Source organism: Cynocephalus volans, chromosome 10 (genome assembly GCF_027409185.1).
Source record: "Cynocephalus volans isolate mCynVol1 chromosome 10, mCynVol1.pri, whole genome shotgun sequence".
NCBI classification, from domain to species: domain Eukaryota; kingdom Metazoa; phylum Chordata; class Mammalia; order Dermoptera; family Cynocephalidae; genus Cynocephalus; species Cynocephalus volans.
Window position 1 is genome coordinate 27,543,818 of NC_084469.1, and position 23,300 is coordinate 27,567,117.

Genomic DNA, 23,300 nt, shown 5'->3' on the forward strand with positions numbered 1-23,300 from the left:
GGTTACTCAGTAACCATAACATGCTCTTCCATTTTCATTTATTCTCAGCATTAATTTTATCTTCTTGTTGCCAGAAATGCATGTATGCAGTTTTGTCTCTGCTGTATTAGAAGCTTCTTGGCTTTGAATGCTGTAATAGTGCCCTATGTAATGGTTCTCTGGTGGAATTGTTTTAACAGTAGCAACCCAGCATTTCTCCTATATTTTTGCTTTATTGTCTGTTGTTACTAAAAATTCCACTATGGTTGATGTTCAGTGGTTTATCTACCAAGTTTTTGATAACTCTTTGGGTTTCTGATTTGTTTTAATTAAGGCAGATTTTTGGGGGGATGATTAAGGTCCTTGATTAATGTCAACTGAACTTGGCTTTCTAGTTCACGAGGAAATCTTTCCCAACACTCATTTCTCCTATTTTTAGCAATAATTCATTAATGATTCCACCCGACTTTCAGAATATTGTCACGGCTGATTTTGATTTGACCGAATACATTATGAAATTTTAAAGTAGGTTACCATTTTGAGGCAATTGGATATAAATTATGTAAATATGTATGATTATAATTTTTATAAATGGCATAACGTGAGTGTACTAGCTACATTCTGTGCTGGCCATGCTGCAGATTTTATGGAGGTATGACATAATGGTATATTTTTATGCTCAGATTAAAAATCAACTTTTCACCTCTCCAGTTTTTCAGAATGATACTCCCCAGCTTCAGAATAATCTATAGCTATTTATATGAGGTGTCCAATACCCATTCATTTTAAGTGCTTCAGTCTTTGGTTTATGTCATGCACTGTGCCTTTAAAATAAAATTTTTAAAAGGAACTTTAAATGAAATTGAATAGTAGTTTTAAAAAGTCAATCTGTGTAATTTATGTGAACTCTTAACTGTAATGAGGTCCTTTCTGTTTTTTATATGTAAACAGACCTACTAATCCTGCATAAAAGTTATTTTATGATGTTTGTCTTTCTTTGTGTTTTGTCTCATAATCTTTTTTCAAAAGCAATAGACCAGAAAAAGTTATTGTTCTAATTTGAGAGTTATACAGTTAGTTTTTCTACCTATAGTGGGGAGAAAATAGTACCAGGATTGGAATACAGAGTCTTACTTGTTGAATATTTGTCTTTATAAATTGACTCAAAAGAAAGCTTTGTTTCTGAAATAATCATATCATATAGTAACCACAGTTCTCTTTTCTGTTTGTAGCTCATCTATATTCATATATAGCTCATTCATTCTACAATTACACCACAAAACTGGTCACTAAAAGGTTTATGGTACCCATTTTAAACTTGCTTTTAAATTTTTGGTGGTTTTTCCAGATGAGGCCCAGTTAGACTAATGCATCCTGGCCCTGTTAGGCACAGTGATGATGAATTAAATATTCCCTTTTCATTTAGCAACAGTTTGTTGATACTGTTACTCTAATAGGAATTGGGAGAGCAAAGTTATATAAGAAACATGGGCTCTCCTGAGAAAGAATTTATAATCCAGACCAGAAAAATAGAAATGGAAATAAGCTGTACTTTAATAGTGACTGGTTCCTCTACAAAGAAAGCCTCTGCTGTAGAGGAAGTAGAACATAGGGGTTCAAGCATAGACTTTGGGGGTTGGACCAATCTATGATTGATTCTTGGCTCTGCCACTTGCTTCCTGTGTGACCTTGTATTGCACAAGTTGATTATTCTCTGAATCTTAATTTCTCTGCTGGTTAAGGAATAATCCTTGATACAATTGTAATGGGAATTAAATAATGTTAGCGAAGGGCCCAATGTAATATTTGATTCAGAATTGAATGTTTGTAGTAACCAGCATTGTTTTCCTTCGTTTACTGTTTTCTGATCTCTTTTAAAGAAAGTTACTTTCTTGAATATATGAGCAAACAAAGATCTGTTTACAGGTGGTCTTTTTAATTTAGAAGAAATCCCTAATACTCAACATGATTACTAAAAAGAAAACTTAAAAAAAACTATGAAGTTTCCATTCTGTGGTTCAATAGATTGTCTAAAGCATGGCATAAAGTTTTAATTGAGCCAAACACTTCATATTTGTTTTTAAATGAAATTAGATGGTATTTATGCTTCTTCAGTGAAAACAGTCTTACTTAAGCTGCAGGAAATCTGAAGAAGTCTAAACAGTGATAATGGTTCTTCTCTCAGTATTTAAAATATTTTCCTGAATTTTTCTCAGAAGTTTTCTCATAACTTGAATCAAGAAATCTTTTGGGTGGTTTCATTAACAGTAATCTACTGATCGTGTTCCATTTTTCAGGTTTTTAGGATCTGATTGTTCCCAGCAAAGTAAACATGATAGCCAATGCTAAAATACTACTCAATTATAAATAAGTGCCATTGTGTAGGTCTTCATCTCTTATTTTCACATGCGGTTAGAATACCAACCTGATTCTATGCTATTTATTGCAAATCTCAGATAAATACATCGTTAGTTATAACCCACAATTTGAAAGCAATGAAATCAGCTAATAAAGTTTAGTTTTAACGTTACTATCACAATTTCACCTACATTAATCAATAGAATGTTAAAAGTAAACACAATTTCTTTGGCATTTAGACTAAGGTCAAATGGAATCTATTCTGTATTACTGTGTAAACAAATGTAGACAAGGTGAGCAAGAGGAAGATAGGTTGACCTATATGGAGTAGAAAGCTGTTCAAGTTTAATGGCCAGCTTGGAAGAAGATTGAAAACAAAAGGGTGAGAAGATTTACTTGGTTAGATTGAAGGTATGGTAGTTGGGAGTATATTGAGACAGATGCCTCAAATTCAGTAAAAATAATTTATTGATTCAATTAGAAGCAATATGAAGAGGCAGTGATAAAGCTATAGGTGGCAAATAGAGAAATTCAAGATGGGACATATAGAAATAGAGTGCAGATTAAATAGAAACTTATAACATGGATTCTATTCTGTGATTGTCAATGAGTTTGAGCTAAAGTGAAGGTGTTATAGGGAAGGTATAGATTGCTAGATTCGAATCACGACTGATTTCAAGTATTTGAAGTTAGTCAATATTTATATCTATTGTTCCTCATTATGTATCATATGGTTTTTAGTAGAGTTTTTCAAGACCAAACAGGCTTTTTTGAATTAGCATCTGAAGGATGTGAGGTGCCTAGAACAATTGGCCTAAAGATAGGGACAAGAATAGATGGGGAGTGGGCAGGTTATGGTAAGGACTAAATTGGAGGACTCCTGGGTTTTAAAACATAATTTTAGAATAGCTTTAGATAAGTTGCAAAGATAATACAGAGTCGGCTGCTAGGTTTTTATTGGGAGGATGTGAGTGCTGGGAAGGCAAAAGAGGAAGGATTGTATAAAGTTTCCTATTTAGCAGGACCTGAACGCATTTGAAAGGACTGAGCATAGGAAATTGGATGTCTAGAACCTAGCCAGCTATGCATGGCTTGGGTGATCTAGGTGTCAAGCCATGTGGAACTGCTTCCAGGTGACTTGAGTTAAACTCAAATCTCTAGTGGAAGGTATCTCCTAGAGTTGGAGGAGACCTCCCAATTTTTCACCACCAGTAAAAGAGAACAGAAAAAGTTATATTTAGTTTTCAGATGGTGCCAAACAGTAAAACAAATGTATTTACTGTTTTCAAAGAAATAAAAGATAAACCCGAGACTATCACAAGGAACTACAAAATAATAGCAGAACATCTGGAAATGACAGTACAGAAACAGCCTGGCTGGTTAGGTCAATTGGTTAGAGCACCAGCTTGTAACACTAAGGTCAAGGGTCTGGATACCCATACTGGCCGGCCACCAAAAAAAGAAAAAAAAAGGACAGAAACTAAAATTAAGTGAATAGCTGCTGTAGTGGCAGATTGAGCACCAAGAAGTAGTGAACTAGAAGACAGATCTGTAGAAATTTTCTCTTATGCAGCACAGAGACAAAAAGGTAGAAAATATGGAGAGGGTAAAATGTGGATCATACATCAGACTAATACATGTTTGATAATCACAGTTCTAGAAGAAAGAAGAGAAAGAATGGAGCATGCAAAACTTAAGACACAATGACTGAAAATTTCTCCAAATTGATAAAAGATATCAACTTATAAATTAAAAACTCAATTAATCCAAGCAAGAAAAAGCAAACACCCACATTTGAATACATCAGTGAAACTTCAGAGCACCAAAGACCAAGAGGAAAAAAAAAAGTAAAAGCAGTCAGAAAAGAAATTAACTTCAAGTAATTAGCAGTTAGAGATTAAACTCACTCCCAACAATGGAAACCAAAGTACATTGAAATTATACATTGAAAGTGTTAGGTAAAACATTAAATAACTTCCAATGTAGAATTCTAGACTGAGCATACATTTCAAGGATGAAGGTAAACTTCCAGGCAGCTGAAAACAATGGTGGCAGCCTAACTACCTGTCTTCCAATATTTCATTGCAAAGTAATGCAAAACATAAGAAGGAAAAAGTAAATCTATACGGAAATCATACTCTCAGTGTACTTTGAAGTCATGATTTCAAAACCTCAAACAATAAAATTAGAAAAATCTCCAAATCTCAGAATGTACTCTTACAAGCCTGCCTCACTCACATACCACTGCAAGGCTTTGTGGGGCGAAGGCAGATAGATGGAGGCAAACTGCAGGGAAAACTGAAGAGGGACGCCAGCAAAAGGGCATAAAACTTCTGCCAAAAAGACTAAGTCCACCCAAGTCTGAATGGTCTAAAAAATCGTGTCCAAGCAGATCAGAGCACAAACTAGAGTGAAGGGGCTTCAAAGTAAGCACAATTTACAGGGAGCAGGTGTGATCTAAAGGGGCAGAGTTTGAAATACATAGCTTCAAGTTCCAGTCAAGATGACGGAATAGATGGTTCCCAGCGTAGCGTCACTCTCTCCCACAAATCAATCAATTTAAAACTATAAAAATGTAACATCAGCCAATTTGGGGCCACTGGAGCTCAGGGGAAAAGGAGGAGAGACCTACTGAATTCATGAAGGGGGAGAAGCCATGAGGAGAGAAAGAAAAAGCTGCTCTGAGCATTTCAGGCCTTGGCTGCTTTAAGGCTGCAACTGCTGAGCACATGGCGCAGAAGCTGGCAGAAGCCACAGCTGTGCCCTTCAGATGGAGTTACTAGGAGGCAGCAGAGGAGAAGAGGGCCTTGGTGGCCCCCAGGACAACAAGACCATTCATAGGGTTCCCATGGACCCACGCAGGAGCGAGGAGCCAGAACAACTGAAAAAAGGGAGCCATCCAGAGGCTGGTGAGTCATTACAAGGGACCGGCACAGGGCCCGTCTCATGGGAAGTGTTTGGAGCTCGGACAGTGGGGCAGATGGGCCCACTGGGAGGACACTGGGATACAGCAAGGACAGTCGATCTGCCCCCAAATCAGAGCAGGACCACTCAGAGGAGACTGGTTGGGAATGCAGAATTGCAGGGGTGCAATTTGATGAAAAAACTCAGGCCCAGATCAGAGTTTCTACACAACCCAGATCCACCGGGTCTCAGGAGAGCTGGAAGTACCTATAAGGTCAACCATTAAACCCTGAGCTGCACAAAAAGCCTTCCCTAGGGAGACAGCAGCAAAGTAGCAATTTAAACAACCACACAGCTCAAGTATTAGTTCCCACAGGAAGTTCCCCTATTTTAGAAGTAAGCGAAGGACAAAAAATTAGTTCCGACTCAGGCACACCACCAGTGCTTTGGGGCCTGCCTGGGAACCAAAGGCTTGGAGCCAGTGACCGGACCCCACTCCCACATCTAGGCACACCATGCCAGCGCCTCGGGGCCTGCCTGCAGACCTGAAGCATGGAGAAGGGGACCAGATACCCCCCCCGCCCCACAATCAGGCACACCGTGCCAGTGCCGCTGGGCCCACCCAGAGACCCAAGGCTTTGAGGTGACCAGACCTCACTCCCACATCCAGGCACACCATCAGCACCTCAAGACTCTGCCCGGGGGCCCAGGGTACAGAGCTAGGGACCAGACCTCCCTCCCACAACCAGGCACACCACACCAGTGCCTCGGGGCCTGCCCAGTGACCCAAGGCATGGAGCCAGGGAGCAGACCCCCCTCCCACAATCAGGCACACCACACCAGTGCCTCAGGGCCCTCCCAGGGACCTGAGGCATGTAGCCAGGGACCAGAGACACCCTACAACCAGGCACACCACCAGCACCAAGGAGCATGCCAAAAACATCACCTCCATGTGGGTGGCCCACCACAGCCACCACAATAATCATGGCTGCTGCGAAAGTGGCTAGACACCACAACCACCACACAGATGGTCCACCAACCACTGGAGTGCATTGACACATGCAGAGATAAAGTGGAGAGTCACCAGCAGAGATAAAGAAAAGGAGAGGATGTCTCTCTCCACAAAACCCATTCCAGAGTGACAGAAGAAGCAGCTGCTCTATGATAATATTGGGGGACCTGAACACACCTCTCAGCATTGGACAGATCATCTAGGCAACAAATCAACAGAGTAACCATTACTCTTTCAGAAGGAGAGAAGAAATCTAGGGTAATTAGAGGGGGGAGAAGAGAGGGAGTGGGGGATGGGGAGAGATTGGACAAGGGGCATAAAGAATAATTATGATTTGTAACAATACATATGCTAGTAATATTGATATTGAGCAACATATCTCAATGTTGAACCCCAAAATATGTATAATCAATTTGATTCAATAAATAAAATAAATTTTAAAAAAAACCAACCAGCCACAGAGCAGTGAGAGCAGACTGAATTTAAAGCAAATAAAAATTGAACTAAATAGAATTCTACAATAAAAAAATAAATACATAGCCTCCAGTGAAGAAAGAAAGTGAAAAAAGAAAGAGAAGCACCCTTTGACAATTAGAGGATGGAAGAGAAAAGAAGCAAAAGAGGAAAATTTAGAGTCCTGTCAGTCAAATGAGAACTGTAAAATTGGAACACTTACAATCACTCCCCACTAACAAAAGAAACCAACAAAAAACTCTCTAAAGTACTTGAATTTTGCTCTATTGACAGAAGAGATCTCAGCCATGAAGCATGAAAATGTAAATAACAGATACGCGTATTAAGAAAGAAACAAATCTGTCATTATTTGCAGATGATATGATCACGTATGGGGAAAATACAAAATAATCTACAGATAAGTTAGAAATAATAAGATAATTCCATTCCACTTCCAGCTATGAAACAGAAAGTTCTTCTCATCAAGAACAATTAGAAAAGCTGGATTTAAAAAACAAACACCAAAGCTGTTTGAAAGACTGGGGAACTACTAAAGTAAGATGACTTACAGGATCAAGATCCTAGAGCCAAGGGAGTTGAGAGGTGAACATGATAGTAAAAGTTTTACCTTGAAGCATTTGTTGATTCGTAAGTGGTGGCTAAGAGGTACACACACTTACCAGCAGAGAAGGTGGGCAAGAGGCGGAGAACCCAAACAGAAGTTTTGGCAGCATCACTGGGTGGGGGGAAATATGAGTTCAGAACCTCCAAGGAAGGGGGCACTGGTAAACAGGTTTTCAGTTAGGAAACTTGGATGGCTACGCATTAGAAGTAAGGGTTAGCCAGAAATAGATCAATTTTAACAAACATAGAACCCTGCTTGGTGCTATTTCCCCCATATTTGATTAAACTGATCCGCTTCTACCTGAACTGCCTGCAAGAAGCAGCAGTAAACTCTCTCTGGAGGAAGATAACATCATCCAGAGCCTCAAATGATTACTACAAACTTTCATCTACGGTAGAGCATCCAATGAAAAGTTATCTTATCCAAAGACAAGAGCAAATGATGAAAGACCAAGACAAAAAATCAAAACAGCCCCACAGAAGGTACAGACTTTTCAGTTATCAATCAGAAAACTTTAAATAATGGTGATGAATAAATTCAAGAAAGTAGAAGACAAGATACAGAATTCTAGCAGAGAATTAAAATCTGTTATAAGGGCCGAGCTTGTGGCGCACTCGGGAGAGTGAGGCGCTGGGAGCGCAGCGACGCTCCCGCCACGGGTTCGGATCCTATATAGGAATGGCCGGTGCACTCACTGGCTGAGTGCCGGTCACGAATAAGACAAAAAAAAAAAAAAAATCTGTTATAAAAATTAAGTGGAGAATTTCAATTCTGAACAGGATTAAGTAGATATATTTCTCTGTATTCCTTGTACTACGCATAGCAAAAACCTCATACGTTATATATAAACCAAAAATAAGAATACTCAGAAAGGTGAAAAGAAGGTAGACAAGCTAGGAAGCTCAGGATCTGAAGAATAACATGGAAGTGAATTCCCTGTGTTTTCTTTTTGCTTCATATTTCCCATAATGGGTTCTGGAGAAGCTAAAAACCCAGAAATACCAAAGGGTACAGACAAGAAAAGTCCAAAGGAAAGCCTTCTCTCTCTAGACAAAGGACCAGGAAACAAGTAGCCTAGCAAGACAGAATACTTTTAGACAATAATTGCACTACTCCAGAAAAATGCCATAGGAAAAACTGAGGTCCTGCCAGCAAAGGCTGTGTGGGGAGCCTAGACTTCCACCCTCACCTGACTGTAATAGAGCACCCCCTTCCCCATGCCTGGGCGGTGTCAAAGAAGGCCAAGTGGGGAGCCAGAATTCTCACCATCGCACAGTCATAACAAGACCTCACGTAGTGCTGGGGGGTGGGGGGACCACACGGAGAGCAGTGACAAGGCACCCCCCACCTGGGGTATCAAAGAAGACCAAGGAAGAACCTGAACTTCCACTCCCACCTGAAAGTGGCAAGGCGTTCCCTGTCTCCCCTACCAGCACAGTGTCAGAGAAAGTCAGCTTAAACAGAAGACGTAAATAACATCTAGAGTCTCATACTACCTAAAATATCCAGGATACAAATAAAAACCACTTTTGATGAAAAGAAACCAGAAAATTCCAACTTGAATGAAAAAAAGACAATCAACAGATCCCAACATCAAAACGACACAGATGTTGGAATTATCTGTCAAAGATTTTAAAGCAGCTATAATAAAAGGAGTTTAATGAGCAACTTCAAACGAAGAACAAATGATAAAAAGTGTCTCAGCAAAGAAATAGAAAGTTCCAGCAAAGAAATGGAAGATATAATGAGGAACTGAATGGAAATTTTAGATCTGAAAAATACAATAATTGAAATAAACTTAGCAAATCGGCTCAACAGTGGAATAGAGGGAACAGAGGAAAGACATGAAAGGTCTTCAAAAAGTTCATATTTTTCAAATGGAAAGGTTCATATTATCTTTCCACTCCATTTTTCCACAAACTTTTTGAAGTACACTTGCACTTGCCTGTCATGAACCTGAAGACGGAATAGTAAATATTACCCAATCTGAACGATGGAAAATAGACTGAAAAAATTTTTTGCAGAGCTTCAGGGATATGTGAGACTTTAACAAAAGATCTAGTATTCATGTCATCAGAGTCCCAGGAAAAAAAAGGAGAAAGACTATGGAGCAGAAAAAAATATTTCAAGAAACAATGGCTGAAAATTTCCAAAATTTGGCAAAAAACATAAACCTAAGATTCAAAAAGCTGAGCAAACCCCAAACAGGATAAATCCAAAGAAATCTACACTGACACATCATCATCAACTTCTGAAAACTAAAGAAAAAGAACGATTCTTGAAAGTGTTGGAGTGAGCAGGACTGAAGCCATGTTGGGACCTAAAGCTGCCAGGGTTGCGGAGGGGGGGAGGATTTTAAAAAGGACAGTTTTTTTCTCTCCACTCTGGCTTCCCATCCCCTGACTTTCTCATCTGACTTGCTAACTAGGAAAACAAGGCCAAGGAGCTAATTAGTACTTTGTAAAGCTAACAGTTCTGTCTCTGAGACTTGTAGAGTTTTGAGAAATGATCAAGGCCAAACAACTGAAGCTGACCTTGGGAACCAGCCAAGTACACCGGTGCAAATCAAAATCTTGCAGGCTCCTGAGATAACAGTGAAGATGAGAACAGAAACCAGATGAGGCTTGGCAAGACCTTGTACCTGACCCTAGAAACGGACCCCTCATAACTCACATCTCTTTCTGTCCTGCTTTTCACCTCCCACATTCCATTCCCTCAACCCTTCCTTTACAAACCCCTCAGTAAGTGTAAATCTTTGAGATGGGGTAGCCTACCATCTCCTTCAGCTGAATGCATCTGCTTTTCTAACACCAACCATTTGACTTCTGAGTTTTTCTTTCCTTCTCAAGGGGGCAGGAAGCCAGACCTGAGTCAGGTAACAAAGGCAGTAAGAGAGAAAAAATACCTTAGTTGTAGCATAAAACAATTCAAATGACAGCCAATTTCCCATCAGAAGTTGTGGAGGCCAGAAGGAATTGGAACAACATTTTTCAACTGCTGAAAAAAAGAAATTGTCAACCCCAGATTCTAAATCATCAACAATGTCCTTCAGAAATGAAGGGGACATAAAGACACTCTCAGATAATGAAAAACTGATAGAATTTGTCACCAGCTGACCTCCTCAAAAAAAAGGCTGAAGGAAGTTCTTGAAACGGAAAAGAGACAAGAGAAAGAATCTTGGAACATCAGAAAGAAAGAGTAAAATATGGGTAAATAGAGTAGGCTCTTGAATTCTGTAAATTATATTTGACAGTTGAAGTAAAAATTATAACATCGTCTGATGCGGTTCTTAGTAAATGTGGAGGAATTATTAGAGACAATTATGTCATAAATGAGTGGGGAAAAGGATTTCCCAGGAGGTAAAGTTTCTACACTTCACCAGAACTGGTAAAATGAAAGCACCAGTAGAGTGTGGTAATTTTTGTGTCTACAAAGGGTGGGTTTGGACAGCAGATTTCAACAGGTTCAGGGGTCAGGTTGGGAGCATGTGGGAGCAGTTAGCACACACCTTTTAGATTTGGTGGCTGGAAAGGAAAGAGGGCTGGGACCATAACTCCTGTAGACACAGGGACAAGCGGGCAGGGGAGAAGAGTGCTTATGCCAAAGAGAGCGGAAGGTGGAGCACAGGGACAGGTGGGATGAAGGGATTGGTCTTGGGAAGAAAAGAGCTTCTGGCTCTGAGAAAGGAAGAGGCTGGGTGAGGATCCACATTTGAGAGAACGTGAGGGAAACGGCGGGGGTTCTGTCCTAGGATGACGCTCCTCTCAGTCAAGTAGGCACCTGCTGAGAGAAGGGATAAGCCGAGATGAGGGAGATAAGGTTTGGGGCGCGAAAAGCGGGTATGAGACACTCAGGGAGTGTCAGGAGCTGAAGCTGAAGAAGCTTTCAGTCTCGCTGCTCAAACGCTGTAAAATAACGAATGGACCACACGGTGGCGGTGTCTGTGGAGGCTAGCGTAGCCCATCGGCCCAGGCGCCCAAGGCGGAAGAAGGCGGGAAGTGCCTCTCTGGCCCTCATCGCGTCTACTTTCCTATTCCGACTGCCGCTGGACAACAAAGATGGCGGCAGGAACCAGCAATTACTGGGAAGGTGAGGGAGAGGCCTGGGTAGGCTCCGCGAGGGGCGGCGGGGCTGAGTGAGTTCGGGTGTTGGGGGAGGCAGTAGAGGAAAGACCAAGGCTCCGGAGCGGCCGATCTGAGGGTAGAGCTTGCCTATGGGAGCCCCGGGACCTGGGGGCTGAGGGGACCGAATGGTCTGGGCTGGCCTAACCGGGCCTTGTGAGCCGGACCTGGGATGGGGGGTTGGCAGAGCGGACAGAGCGGGGATGGAAAGGGACCTGAGTCACCGGCGTAGAACTGCGTTGAGTGGGTAGTGGAACTCGGACGAAGGGGCTTGGGTTCGAACTCTGAGGGGGAACGAGTGTTGAGCAGGAAGAACCAGAGCCCGGGAAACTGGAGGAGTCAGCACCTTGGAGTTGAGGTTACTGTTAGAAAACTGAGTGGGAAAAGTGAAAGGAAAAACTTGTCGGTCCGGTCCACTGGGCGAAGTGTGAACGGAGGGTCTCCTACTGGCTCCGCATGGCAGCCTCAGACTGGGACTTCGAGAAAATAACTCCCTTCTGCTGTGGAGTCTAGGATGGGTTTTGTTAAAAAGGCAAGTCGAGAGAACCAGTGTGAATTGAAATTAATCCATCTGCTATACCTCTATCCCCAGAAAACCTTCTTGTGATTTGACAAGTGCATTTTTTTAATTCCTGTAGCTCTGGACCGGTAAAGTGAGGTCATGTAAAACTCATTCCTGGACCCTGATATCAACAAAGATGACAGAAGGCTAACCTTTTTCTTTGAACTGTCTCCTTGCTTTATTGCAATATAGAAACTTTCTCTTTCCTCTTCTGACCTGTTTCCTGTTGCTACCCACCGAAGCCACTGGAAACCACAGTATTGTCACTATCAGCCACTTGGTCTTAGAAACTTAATTCTAAGTTTATCCATACTTGCCTGTCATACTTTCAAAATGCTTTTACTTGATGTTTCTGTTAAGGAAGACAGTTACTAAAATTACAGAGAAATGTGCTTATAGTTTAAAACACATATTAAAATGCCCATTTGAAATATATGTACTAGCTAGAAAACATCTTTAAATTGTTTAGAAGTGGCTACTGGTATCTTTAATACTAGTCATTAGGCTATGGTTTTTGAAGCACTACACTGTAATAAATACACCAGCTCATTATTGACAACCTACTCTGAGCCAGCTGCTTTAAGCATATGATTACTAATGCATACAGAAACTCTGAAGGCAGGGTTTAAAAAACAAAAAGCTGAGGTTCATAGGCTAAGTAGATTGTTTATAAATCTGAGTCAGTAAGTGGCTGAGTTGAGATTTGAACTGGGATTTGGTCTCTGGGCAAATGTGCTCCACTATGTTACTCTGCTTCCCACTTCTGACTGCACAGTATATTGAAATAATTTTTTGTATTATCCCTGAAAGAGAGATTATTATCACCTTTTCTTCCTATATTTCGGCCCTTTTATTTTAAAGTCCACTTAACCATGAATGAGAGTACTGACATCTATGTGTGGGTTTCCAGACTGTGGCTTCTCCTACTCGATCCCTTAGATGCCAAAGTACTATACCAGTTTCTCTGCTTGCTTTTTTGTTTCTGCTTTGGAAATTCCAGTGCTTTTATTTCTGAAATACTCATATTTGACCTTGTTAGTAACACATTGTTTATTGTTGGTTTCAGCTTCTCCAAATATCTTTCAGTAAGTTTATTAAAAGTTAATTTTAAATTTTTATTAGTGATAATTTCTTTTTTTCTCTTTTTCTTTCTTAATTTTTGGGGGGCGGGTTCAGATGGCTGGTACAGGGATTTAACTCTAGAGCTTGGTGTTATGAGCACCACACTGTAACCATCTGAGCTGACAATCCAGCCCTTATTTTTTCTTTATGCTCGATCACTAAGTCATTTTACTATTATGAAAAGAATTTCATAAGCCTAATAAAGCTTTGGAACGTTAAAAAACAGCAAAATCCCTGTCAAAAACAGTGATGGCCTCTTTCTTATAAAGTAGCTGGTAGATTGATATGCTGGTCATAAACCATATTTAGTTCCTCTGTGGTTTGTATTCTCATTTTCCTCTAAATTATAAATTTTAGTTATTGCTATAGAAATAATTTCAGGGATGTTAGAACAACATTTCTTGTCTAGCTATCTTTGGAATAAAGCTGAAAATTTCCATCTCCCACCGCTATTTCCTTCTTGCCCTATTTGAAGCTTAAATAAGTGATTAATTTGCTTTCCTGGATAAGTCATTAGTTTTCTCCTTTTAGCACTTTTCTTTAGGGGGGAACTGAATCAGTATATGATCATTTTCATAGTTTGTTTTCTTCAGAATACTCTTATGGTTGTCATGTCTACTGATGTACTTTTTGTATCTAATTATTTGCTTTTATAATTTTGTTAAAGATCTCAGGAAACAGGCTCGACAGCTGGAAAATGAACTTGACCTGAAACTAGTTTCCTTCAGTAAACTATGTACAAGTTACAGTCACAGTAGTTCCCGAGATGGAAGACGCGACAGGTATAGGTACTACCAGATTCTGTCTCTTATGCCTTAAAATATATAATGTTTTTAAAGCATTAAAGAAAATAAACTAAAGTATATAGGCTCTGTTAGTTGTCTGTTGATGAATGTTTGGTGTTTTATTTTCTTTGTCATTGTTTTATTTCTTAGTGACTTATTAAAATTATTCTTAATTCTTGAAAGTAGCATTTATTGGGAATCCTTAAGCAAAGAACATGACAGTGTCAGAAGGAAGCTTCTAGGGCTTAAGAATGAGTTTGTGTTTAAAATAAGAGTTTCTAGTTCAGCCAGTATAAGGAAATGTGGTTGATTTGCCCACATTGTATTTCTTTTGTTTTCTAATTACTGAATGGATCTGAGGAACTACCCAAATGCAAAGTATACTGCTATTCTGGTGTTTATTCTGTTAGAATGAATCTAATGCAGTGTATATGCTCCCTGTTAATCATTGAACTTATTTTTAATTTTCTTACTTTTTTGAGAAACTAGTATATTACTATATTGAACATGTAGAAAATCTATTCTTATCTTTAAGTCTTATGCTCACTTTGTCACTCACTCGTTTCAAAAACATATTAGGAGATATTCAAAACACTTAGAAAGGTATAAAGAATAATATAATGTACACCTATGTGCCTATCTACTGTTTTTCAGAAATAATTATTACTGATTCAGTTGAAGCCCCTGATGACATCCCACTTTCTCCCTCCACATAATTGCCATATATTTTTACTATATGTGTTTGCATTTCTATGCAGTTAATAGTATCCTACCATAGTTACCATGAAACTTGCTTTTTTGTTTAACATTATCTTTGAGTTTCAGCTATAGATATATTTAACTCTGGTATATTCATTTACTATATACAGTATTATATTGTATGACTGTATCACAGTTTAACAATTCAATAGATGGACATTGTTTCTAATTTTTTTTTTTAACTAATTACCAATAATAAGTTTAATAGCTGACACAGTGTATTCATCTTAGGTGCTGTTCTAAGAATTTATATAAATGCTGCTAGGAACATTTTTACACAGAATATTTCTACAAATATATACCTAGCAGTGAAAATGCATGTAGTAGAGTTGTTAGTTGTTAATCTCTTATTCTACATACTCTTTTGAAGATTAGTGGTAGAAGAAATATTTTTCAGCTAATAATAAAAACTGAGCTTGGATTTGAACGTAAGTCTTTCTATCTCCAGAGTCCACACTCTAAACCCTACTATATTGTGCACATTCCAGCAAAAGGCTCATTTCAACACTATAGCCAAAGTATTTTTAATTTCTAAGAAGGGCACATTGGTTGTGAATATAGCAAGGCCAACAATATTGACTCTAGGACCTCAAAATAAGTTATTAGCACCTCACGTGGATTTCATTGCAGTGCATTGTTTTTGGCTCTCCTTTATTCAGCAAGTAAAGAAAATGAGGCCTGTTCTTTTCTATGAGTAAACTTATTTTATGATTGGAAAGCATTTTTCCTGAATTTACGTCTCCCACTTGGTTATACTGGTTAGTATACAATTTTAAAACTCTTGTTTGTTAAGAGATACTATTCCAAGATGCTTTTTCTATGTTCTCTGAGCTTCATGCGCTTAATACTTTTGTTAGTCCGTTAAAGGAAAAACTATCCTGAAAACATGCCCTAAGAAATTCTACTACAAATTGGGACTGACTTTGTAGAACTTCATCAGCCTAACCGTCCCTTTAAATAAAAAACCTAAGGCCATGACAATCAAGATCCAATGTGCATTTTATTTTATTTATTTATTTTTTATTTGTTTATTTATTTATTTTTAAAGATGGCTGGTAAGGGGATCTTAACCCTTGGCTTGGTGTTGTCAGCACCATGCTCAGCCAGTGAGCTAACTGGCCATCCCTGTATAGGATCCGAACCCGTGGCCTTGGTGTTATCAGCACCGCACTCTCCCGAGTGAGCCACAGGCTGGCCTCCCAATGTGCATTTTAAAGTGTTATGTTTGATGCCCAGGTTGGAAGCATGTCACAATGAATAAACTAAGTGATGACCAGAATTTTTCTTCCAGAAATCATTTTTTTTTTTTTACTTTATATATTGTGAAAACTTCAAGGTCCGTGAATCGTCACATACCTGTAAAATGAATTAAATTTAACTAAATCCTATTATTGTGGAGAATGAGTTTTTGGCATATTCCTGGACTCACGTATTGTCCTGAGAACGATGAATATGGAATAATCAGTAGTAGAGATTGACCCCCTCATTTATTCATTCATTCAACAAATATTTTATGATCTTCTGTCATGTGCCGGGGACTATACTAGGTGCTAGGCATGTATCTGTGAATAAGACAGGCAGCTTCCCCCCGGTGAAGCTTACATTCTGTTAGTCCATTGTTCTTTTTCGTATGTCTGGTGGGGGTGGGGGGTCTGTATTAGTATGTAGAGCATTTTTGCTTGAGTACATTCTAGGAGATAACCACAGAACCTTGGGTTGGCTCAGACACGTTAATAAAGAACTAGATATTTTGATATCATATTTTACAGCAAATAAATTGAAATGTTTCAAGAAGAAATAAAACTTCAAACCTAGTTAAACATGTTAAAATGAAAATCCACCTCATTAGCTACTTTTCGTCTGTTTCACTGCTTGTTACTATTGCTATGGAAGTAAATATAGACAGTGTAGCTTTTCAATGTTGAACTGATTTTTTAATCTGTTTCATTTGCTACACCCAAGATTGTTACAGGCAGGAAAATGTCTTCAGTAAGATTGGAGAGCATAGTCATTGCCTGGGCACTTATCTGTGTCCAGTATAACTCAGATCTGTGTTGAGTTGTTCATATGATAGTACATACCACCTGGGGACCTGATGAATGTTAGTGGTTTTTCAGAAGAGGCAAAAGAAACTTTCAGGACATGTTGTTTTAGAATTTGAATCTGTCAAACATAAGTTTCACTTGTAAAATGTTAGATTTTTGACTGACTATTCAGATTTTAAAAGACAGTTCAACATATTTTTCCAAAACAAAATGAGATGATTACATATTATAAATGGAAATGTAGAGGGTTAGTACTAAAACATGCTGGATATGTCTATACGTATTCAACTTTATTAAAGCCAGCTCCTGATTATTCAGTAACTAGTTATCCGGTCTGTGGATCATTTAAATCTCAGTTTTATTTCTTCTTCGGAATAGACAAGGAGAGAAGTGAGAACTTAATTTAAGGTCTAAAGAACTATAATTGCTTTGGCGGAAACATTTAAAAGATTATTTCTCACAGACAGCGTAACATAATTCATAATATATTTTATGGCTCCTCTTATATTCTGTACTTCATAATTCTACAGTTTTACATCACATTATTTGTTCTTTCAGATTCAAAGTTTAGTTGGGCAGTGCCATAGCTTGAGTTACTTCCTGTCATTTGGGAAATGGTAAACAAGCATTTGGAATTTCTTTACATTATTAAAACTGGATATATCAAAGCTTGGGAAAATCTTACATTCAATTATGTTTTGTACTGAATTTAATATTTTAGGACATGTGTGATCTTTATAGGAAAACTTCTATAAAAATCATAGTTTCTTAAGAAATAGAGTGTCTCAGGGGATTTACTTGACCTCTTTAAGAATTATTACCCTATTTTAACTATGTTTTAAAGGACTCAATTTGAGTAATGAATTCCCTTTAATTGCACTTCTCTTTAGTTCTGACACAACACCCCTTTTAAATGGATCAAGCCAAGACAGAATGTTTGAGACAATGGCAATTGAGATTGAACAGCTTTTGGCAAGGGTAAGTGCTTTCTATTAAATGGCTATTTTGCTAATAATTGTGTACTTGTTAGATATGATACTGGACTGTATTAATGTTGATATATTTATTGAAATCACCCATTTATCAAGTTATGTGCCTTTCCAGGTCACTTGAATTTTTATGACAGCCATTCCCAGGTTGTATGGGTGTTATTTTAGCCTTTATGGATTATTTGGGGGAAATGGCTTAATAGTTGTCTGCTGTCTTGGTTTTTGCTTTTTGGGTTTTTTTTTTTTTTTTTTTTTTTTTTGCTGTCAGCTAAAAGGGTGCATAGGCAAATAATTTGCTTTTAGCTTTTTATAATGCTTTCTAAAAATTTTTATTTTTTTTTTTTCTTTCTTTCTAGCTTACAGGGGTAAATGATAAAATGGCAGAATATACCAACAGTGCAGGTGTCCCTTCCTTGAATGCGGCACTGATGCATACATTACAGCGACACAGAGACATATTGCAGGTAATATATTGATTGGGCTTGAGACTTTTTCATTATCACAGGAGGATTTTTTGGAAATCCCTGAAAAGGATATCTACACATGTATTTAATAGAACAAAGAGAATCATTTTCTGAGAAGATAAATGCCATGTTATAGAAATTTGCCTTGTTTTATGTTTTTTCAGTATTATAAAATTCTGAAGTGTCTGATAGCTCCTGTTTTTTCTGGTGAAGTTGAGTTGTATTCATCTCTAGGTAAATATACTTCTACTCTGGAAGACCTAGCCAGTTAGCTGTATCATGAAATAGCCAATGGTCATGTATAGGCAATAGTATAGTGGTTTAGAGTATGCTTTCCTCATGGAAGATAACATGGAAGGGGAGTAATTTATTTTATTTAATATATCGCTTGAGAAAATATTAAAAGTGTACCAGTAAAACTAAGTAAACTCTTAGATTTATATGGGGGGTATTAAAAATATAATAGTACAAATAGGAAGGCAAATATTTTTAGTATTGAGAAAATTAAGCAACCATTTCTAGTTTTAAAAATCTTTTTAAAAAATATGAATAGAGGGCCGAGCCTGTGGCGCACTCGGGAGGGTGCTGCGCTGGGAGCGCGGCGACGCTCCCAGCGGCCGTGGGTTCGGATCCTATATAGGAATGGCCGGTACACTCACTGGCTGAGTGCCGGTCACGAAAAAGAAAAAAAAAAAAAAAAAAAAAAAAAAAAATATGAATAGAAAGATACATTATTTATCTCATGCAAAAATATATATACATATAGGATTAACAGCTAGCATCATGTATAATGGCAAATCACTAAAAGCATTCCCACTGAAGAAAAAAAACAAGACAATGATATCCATGGTCACCACAAGTGTTTATCATTGTTTTGGAGGTTCTTGGTGATGCAGTTAGACAATAAAAAGAAAAGATATCAATATTGGAAAGAGAGGGAAAATTTTTGTTATGTTGCAGGATAAGATTATATGTCTAGTACACCCAAGAAAATTAACTGAAAAAAAGAAACAATTAAATTCAGTGAGATGATGGATTGCAGAATTAATATATAAAAGCAAGCAGTTTTCCTACATAAAAACACTAACCTGTTAGAAAATATAATGGAAGAAACTATAAAATCCTTATGTATAAATTTAATAAGAAATGTGTAGGACTTTTGTGTGTAAAATTCTACTGAGGGCCATAAAAGATTAAAGGAAAGAATTACTCTGCTATTGGATGGGAAGATTCCCCGTTAAATCAACCTGTAAATTGAATCCCATCCCAATGGAAATAGGGGTTTTTTGTTGTTTGTTTGTTTCATTTTGTTTTTTAACTACAGCAAAATGACACCGAAGTTCATTTGGAATCATACACGTATAAGAATAACCACAAAAAACAATCTGAAAATGCAGATAAAAGTAATAAAGGGTGCCTAGTTCTACTAGCTATTAAAACCTGTTAAAAAGCTAGAAGAGTTAAGGCAGTTTGATTCTAGGGGGAAAAAATATAACAATAGAACAGAATAGAGTTCATATGAAGGGTCTTCAAGAAGTTCATGGAAAGATTTGTATTATCTTTAATTCCATTTTTCTATGAACTTTTTGAAATACCCTTGTATATAGACCCAAATACGCATGGAAGTTTCATTTTGATAAATGTGGTATTCTAAATCAGTAGGGCAAAGAGAAAGTATAAAATAAATAGAATTATAACAATTGGCTAATTATTCAGGGGGAAAAGCCACAACCTTAATCTCTATCTCAGTCCTCACATCCAGAATAAATTCCAAATGGATCAAAGATTTATATGTAGAAAAAGAAATCATACTAGTTGGAATGTAAATTAGTACAGCCATTATGGAAAACAGTATAGAAGTTTCTTAAAAAACTTGAAATAGAACTGCCATGTGATCCAGCAATGTCACCACTAGGTGTATATGAAAAGGAAAGGAAATCAGTATGTCAAAGGGATACATGTACGTCCATGTTTATCACAGCACTGTTCACAGAAGCCAAGATATGGACTAAACCTAAGTATCCATCAACAGGTGATTAGATAAGGAAAATGTGGTGTATATATTCAATGAAATACTTTGCAGCCATAAAAAAGAATGAAATCCTGACATTTGTGGCAACATGGTTGACATTATGTTAAGTGAAATAAGCCACAGAAAGATAAATACTGCATGTTCTCACTCATATGTGGAAGCTAAAAAAGTTGATCTCATATAAGTAGAGCATAGAATAGTGGTTACTAGAGGCTGGGAAGGAGGAGTTGGGAATAGGTTGGTCAGTGGATACAAAATTACAACTAGGTAGGAGGAATAAGTTCTAGTGTTCTATAGCATTGGAAGGTGACTACAGTTATTAACAATTTATTTGTATAATTTCAAATAGCTAGAAAAGGATTTTGAATGTTCCCAGCAAAAAGAAATGACAAATGTTTGAAGTGATGGATGTGTTAATTACCCTGATTTGATCATTATATATTGTATACATTACCCAAATATCACATTTACCCCATAAGTATGTACAGTTATTATCTGTCAATTAAAAATAATTTAAAGGGCTGGCCAGTTAGCTCAGTTGGTTACAGCATGATGTTATGACACCAAGGTCAAGGGTTCAGATGCTTATACTGGCCAGCCACCAAGAAAAAATTTTTTAAATAAAAAAATAAAATCTTCGAATTGTTAAAAAAAAAAAAAGAAAAAAGAAACCATAAAAGCTGTGTGGATAAAATTTATAAATTTTTGAGTAGTAAGGGACTTTCTAAGCAAGGCCAAATATCAGAAACTATATAACAAATGACTAATTTGTTTAATATACAGAGAAGTAATAGAAATAAATGAGAAAAAGACAACTTAATAGGAAAATAGGCACAGGATATGAACTTGCTTGCAAAAAAAAAGGGACCAAAACCATTAAAAAAAGTTCAGGTATATTTCCAAATAAAAATATACAAATCAAAATGAAGTATGATTTTTCACCTGTCAGATTAGCAAATATCAAAATGTTATAACCTGTTATTAGCAGGAGTGTAGAAAAATGGGCACTCATACACTTGGTGGGGACACAAATAGGTGCATCTTTCTAGAAGGCAGTTTAGCAATATCAGAATTTAAATGTAATATTCTTTTGTGGGGGGAGTAGCTGGCCATAAATGTAAGATTCTTTGATCCAGTTATTCTGCTGCTAGGCATTTTCTATCTATGTATTTATTTATTTATTTATTGGCAACTGGCTGGATCCAAACCCTTGACCCTGGTGTTATACCAGTCAGCCCTTACTCTTTAAAAATACTTTTTAAAAAAACAGTTCAATAAAATATATGTACAAGAATGTTTGTTGCAGCATTTTTTAATAGCAAAAAAAAAAAAAATGAAAGCAACTAAAGTGTTTATCAGTAGGGAATTTAATATGATAGTCATAAGATAATATTCTATGCAGCTTTTAAAAAGAATGATGTAGATTTCTATTTGCTAATATGGAAGGTTTGCTTGATATTTTATGAAGTACAAATAACAAGGTGTACATTAGAATTATAGTATGATTTCTTTAGCAAAAATGAAAGAAAGAATAGATAAGCTTGTATATGCAAAAACATATTTCCTGAAAGAAAACAGAAGAAAGTGATGATAATAGTTATAAGCTGTGGAGCAGGATTTTTTTTTAAACTTTATTCCTTTTGGTGTTCTTAGTCTTCACCCATGTTCATGTGTTGTTTTTGTAAATTTTTTAAAGGTCAACAGGGGCTTTCTGGGAGATGAGATTTTGATTTTCGTCATCTTTACTACTCTAAATTAAAAAAAAAAATCATGAATCTTAATATCTTTAAAAATACAGTAGTACAAAAATAAAAGAAAATGTTTAAAGATTATTTTGTTCTTTACAATTCTCTTGGTTCTGTTCTTCCTTTCATTAGTTTAAGAATTAAATTTTTATAGGAGGTCCAAAAGGATGAAACTTGAAAATAAGCCCCATTAGATACATTGAGTACAAAGAGCCTCCCAAGTTTTATCCTACGCTATTTGAAGTCATTCTTCGTAGAATTTTGTCTTTATAATTCTGCCTCATAAGACAAGGTACTAGAAGATATGACGGATAATGATTTAATGACACTGTTACCCTAACACTGAACTGTTTTCATTTGAAAGAAGTTGTTCACTCTTCAGGAAAGTAATTATAAAGTTATTTTTACCTTCTGGCAATTTGATTTCTTAAGTAGCAGTTTTCTTGACAGAAAATTACAAAATGACAGTATGAAATTGGTTCAGTAAGATGAAAATACATAATTAACTTATGTTGACAGTGGATGTTGATATATTGCAGGATTATACTCATGAATTTCATAAAACCAAAGCAAACTTTATGGCAATACGGGAAAGGGAGAATCTCATGGGATCAGTACGAAAGGATATTGAGTAAGTTACCTTTTATATTATGTTGTAAAATGTTAATTCAGATTTAGCTTTAGAAAATGTTGATGATTAATTATGAATTGAGTAGCAAAACCGAGATTTAGATATCAGGGTTTCCAATTCTCATTTCACTGCTCTTTCAACATTGCTACTACAATATTGTCCTAATCTACTTTCCCTAGTTTTATCATTGATTCCTGCCAACCTTGACTTTACTGTCTTAATTCGAAGTCCAGCTTAGAGATATCTTCATGAGTTCTTCTCTGAGCTCTTACTACCCACCCTAAGAATTACAACATTACCAGTAATGAAATTCTCCATGTTTCCCTTCCTGATTACCACCTATCCCCTGCCCCTCTCCCTTGTCTCAACAATTACATATTCAGGTAGCTATTAATGTAGCATTTACCTCCCTGAAATTTGGAAATGTTTGTTTTTTCCAGATTTAATACAAACTCATAGCGTTACATCAAATTATTTAGAACAGTCTATGCTGATTTCAATGAATAATTAAAGATTTAGTCTTTTCTTCCATCTGCTCACATTGAAGGTGAGCTTCAATGATATATTCTAGCATTTTATACACATTTTTGAAAACTTTTCAAAACTGATGATGAAGTTAAGTCTCATGGGCATCTAATTGAAGCTGAAGAGTTTGATTTTGGACCATCTAATGATACCGATCATTGTCTTCACTCGTGATAAGTTTATTGTACT

The 23,300-nt window shown here is 37.1% G+C and overlaps 1 protein-coding gene across 2 annotated transcripts in view; it reads left to right on the top strand.

Moving 5' to 3' along the window:
• Window positions 1-11,382: 11,382 nt before the first annotated feature.
• GOSR1 (golgi SNAP receptor complex member 1) overlaps window positions 11,383-23,300 on the top strand; it is a 47,615-nt gene continuing 35,697 nt past the window's right edge. The window contains exons 1-5 of one of the 2 annotated variants that reach the window (XM_063111231.1): window positions 11,383-11,420; window positions 13,804-13,924; window positions 17,616-17,703; window positions 18,071-18,178; window positions 22,495-22,586. In XM_063111231.1, the coding sequence (XP_062967301.1) occupies window positions 11,390-11,420; window positions 13,804-13,924; window positions 17,616-17,703; window positions 18,071-18,178; window positions 22,495-22,586 (440 nt within the window). In that variant the 5' untranslated portion in view covers window positions 11,383-11,389. The remainder of the gene's footprint in view (window positions 11,421-13,803; window positions 13,925-17,615; window positions 17,704-18,070; window positions 18,179-22,494; window positions 22,587-23,300) is intronic. The other variant, XM_063111232.1, reaches the window with a different exon arrangement.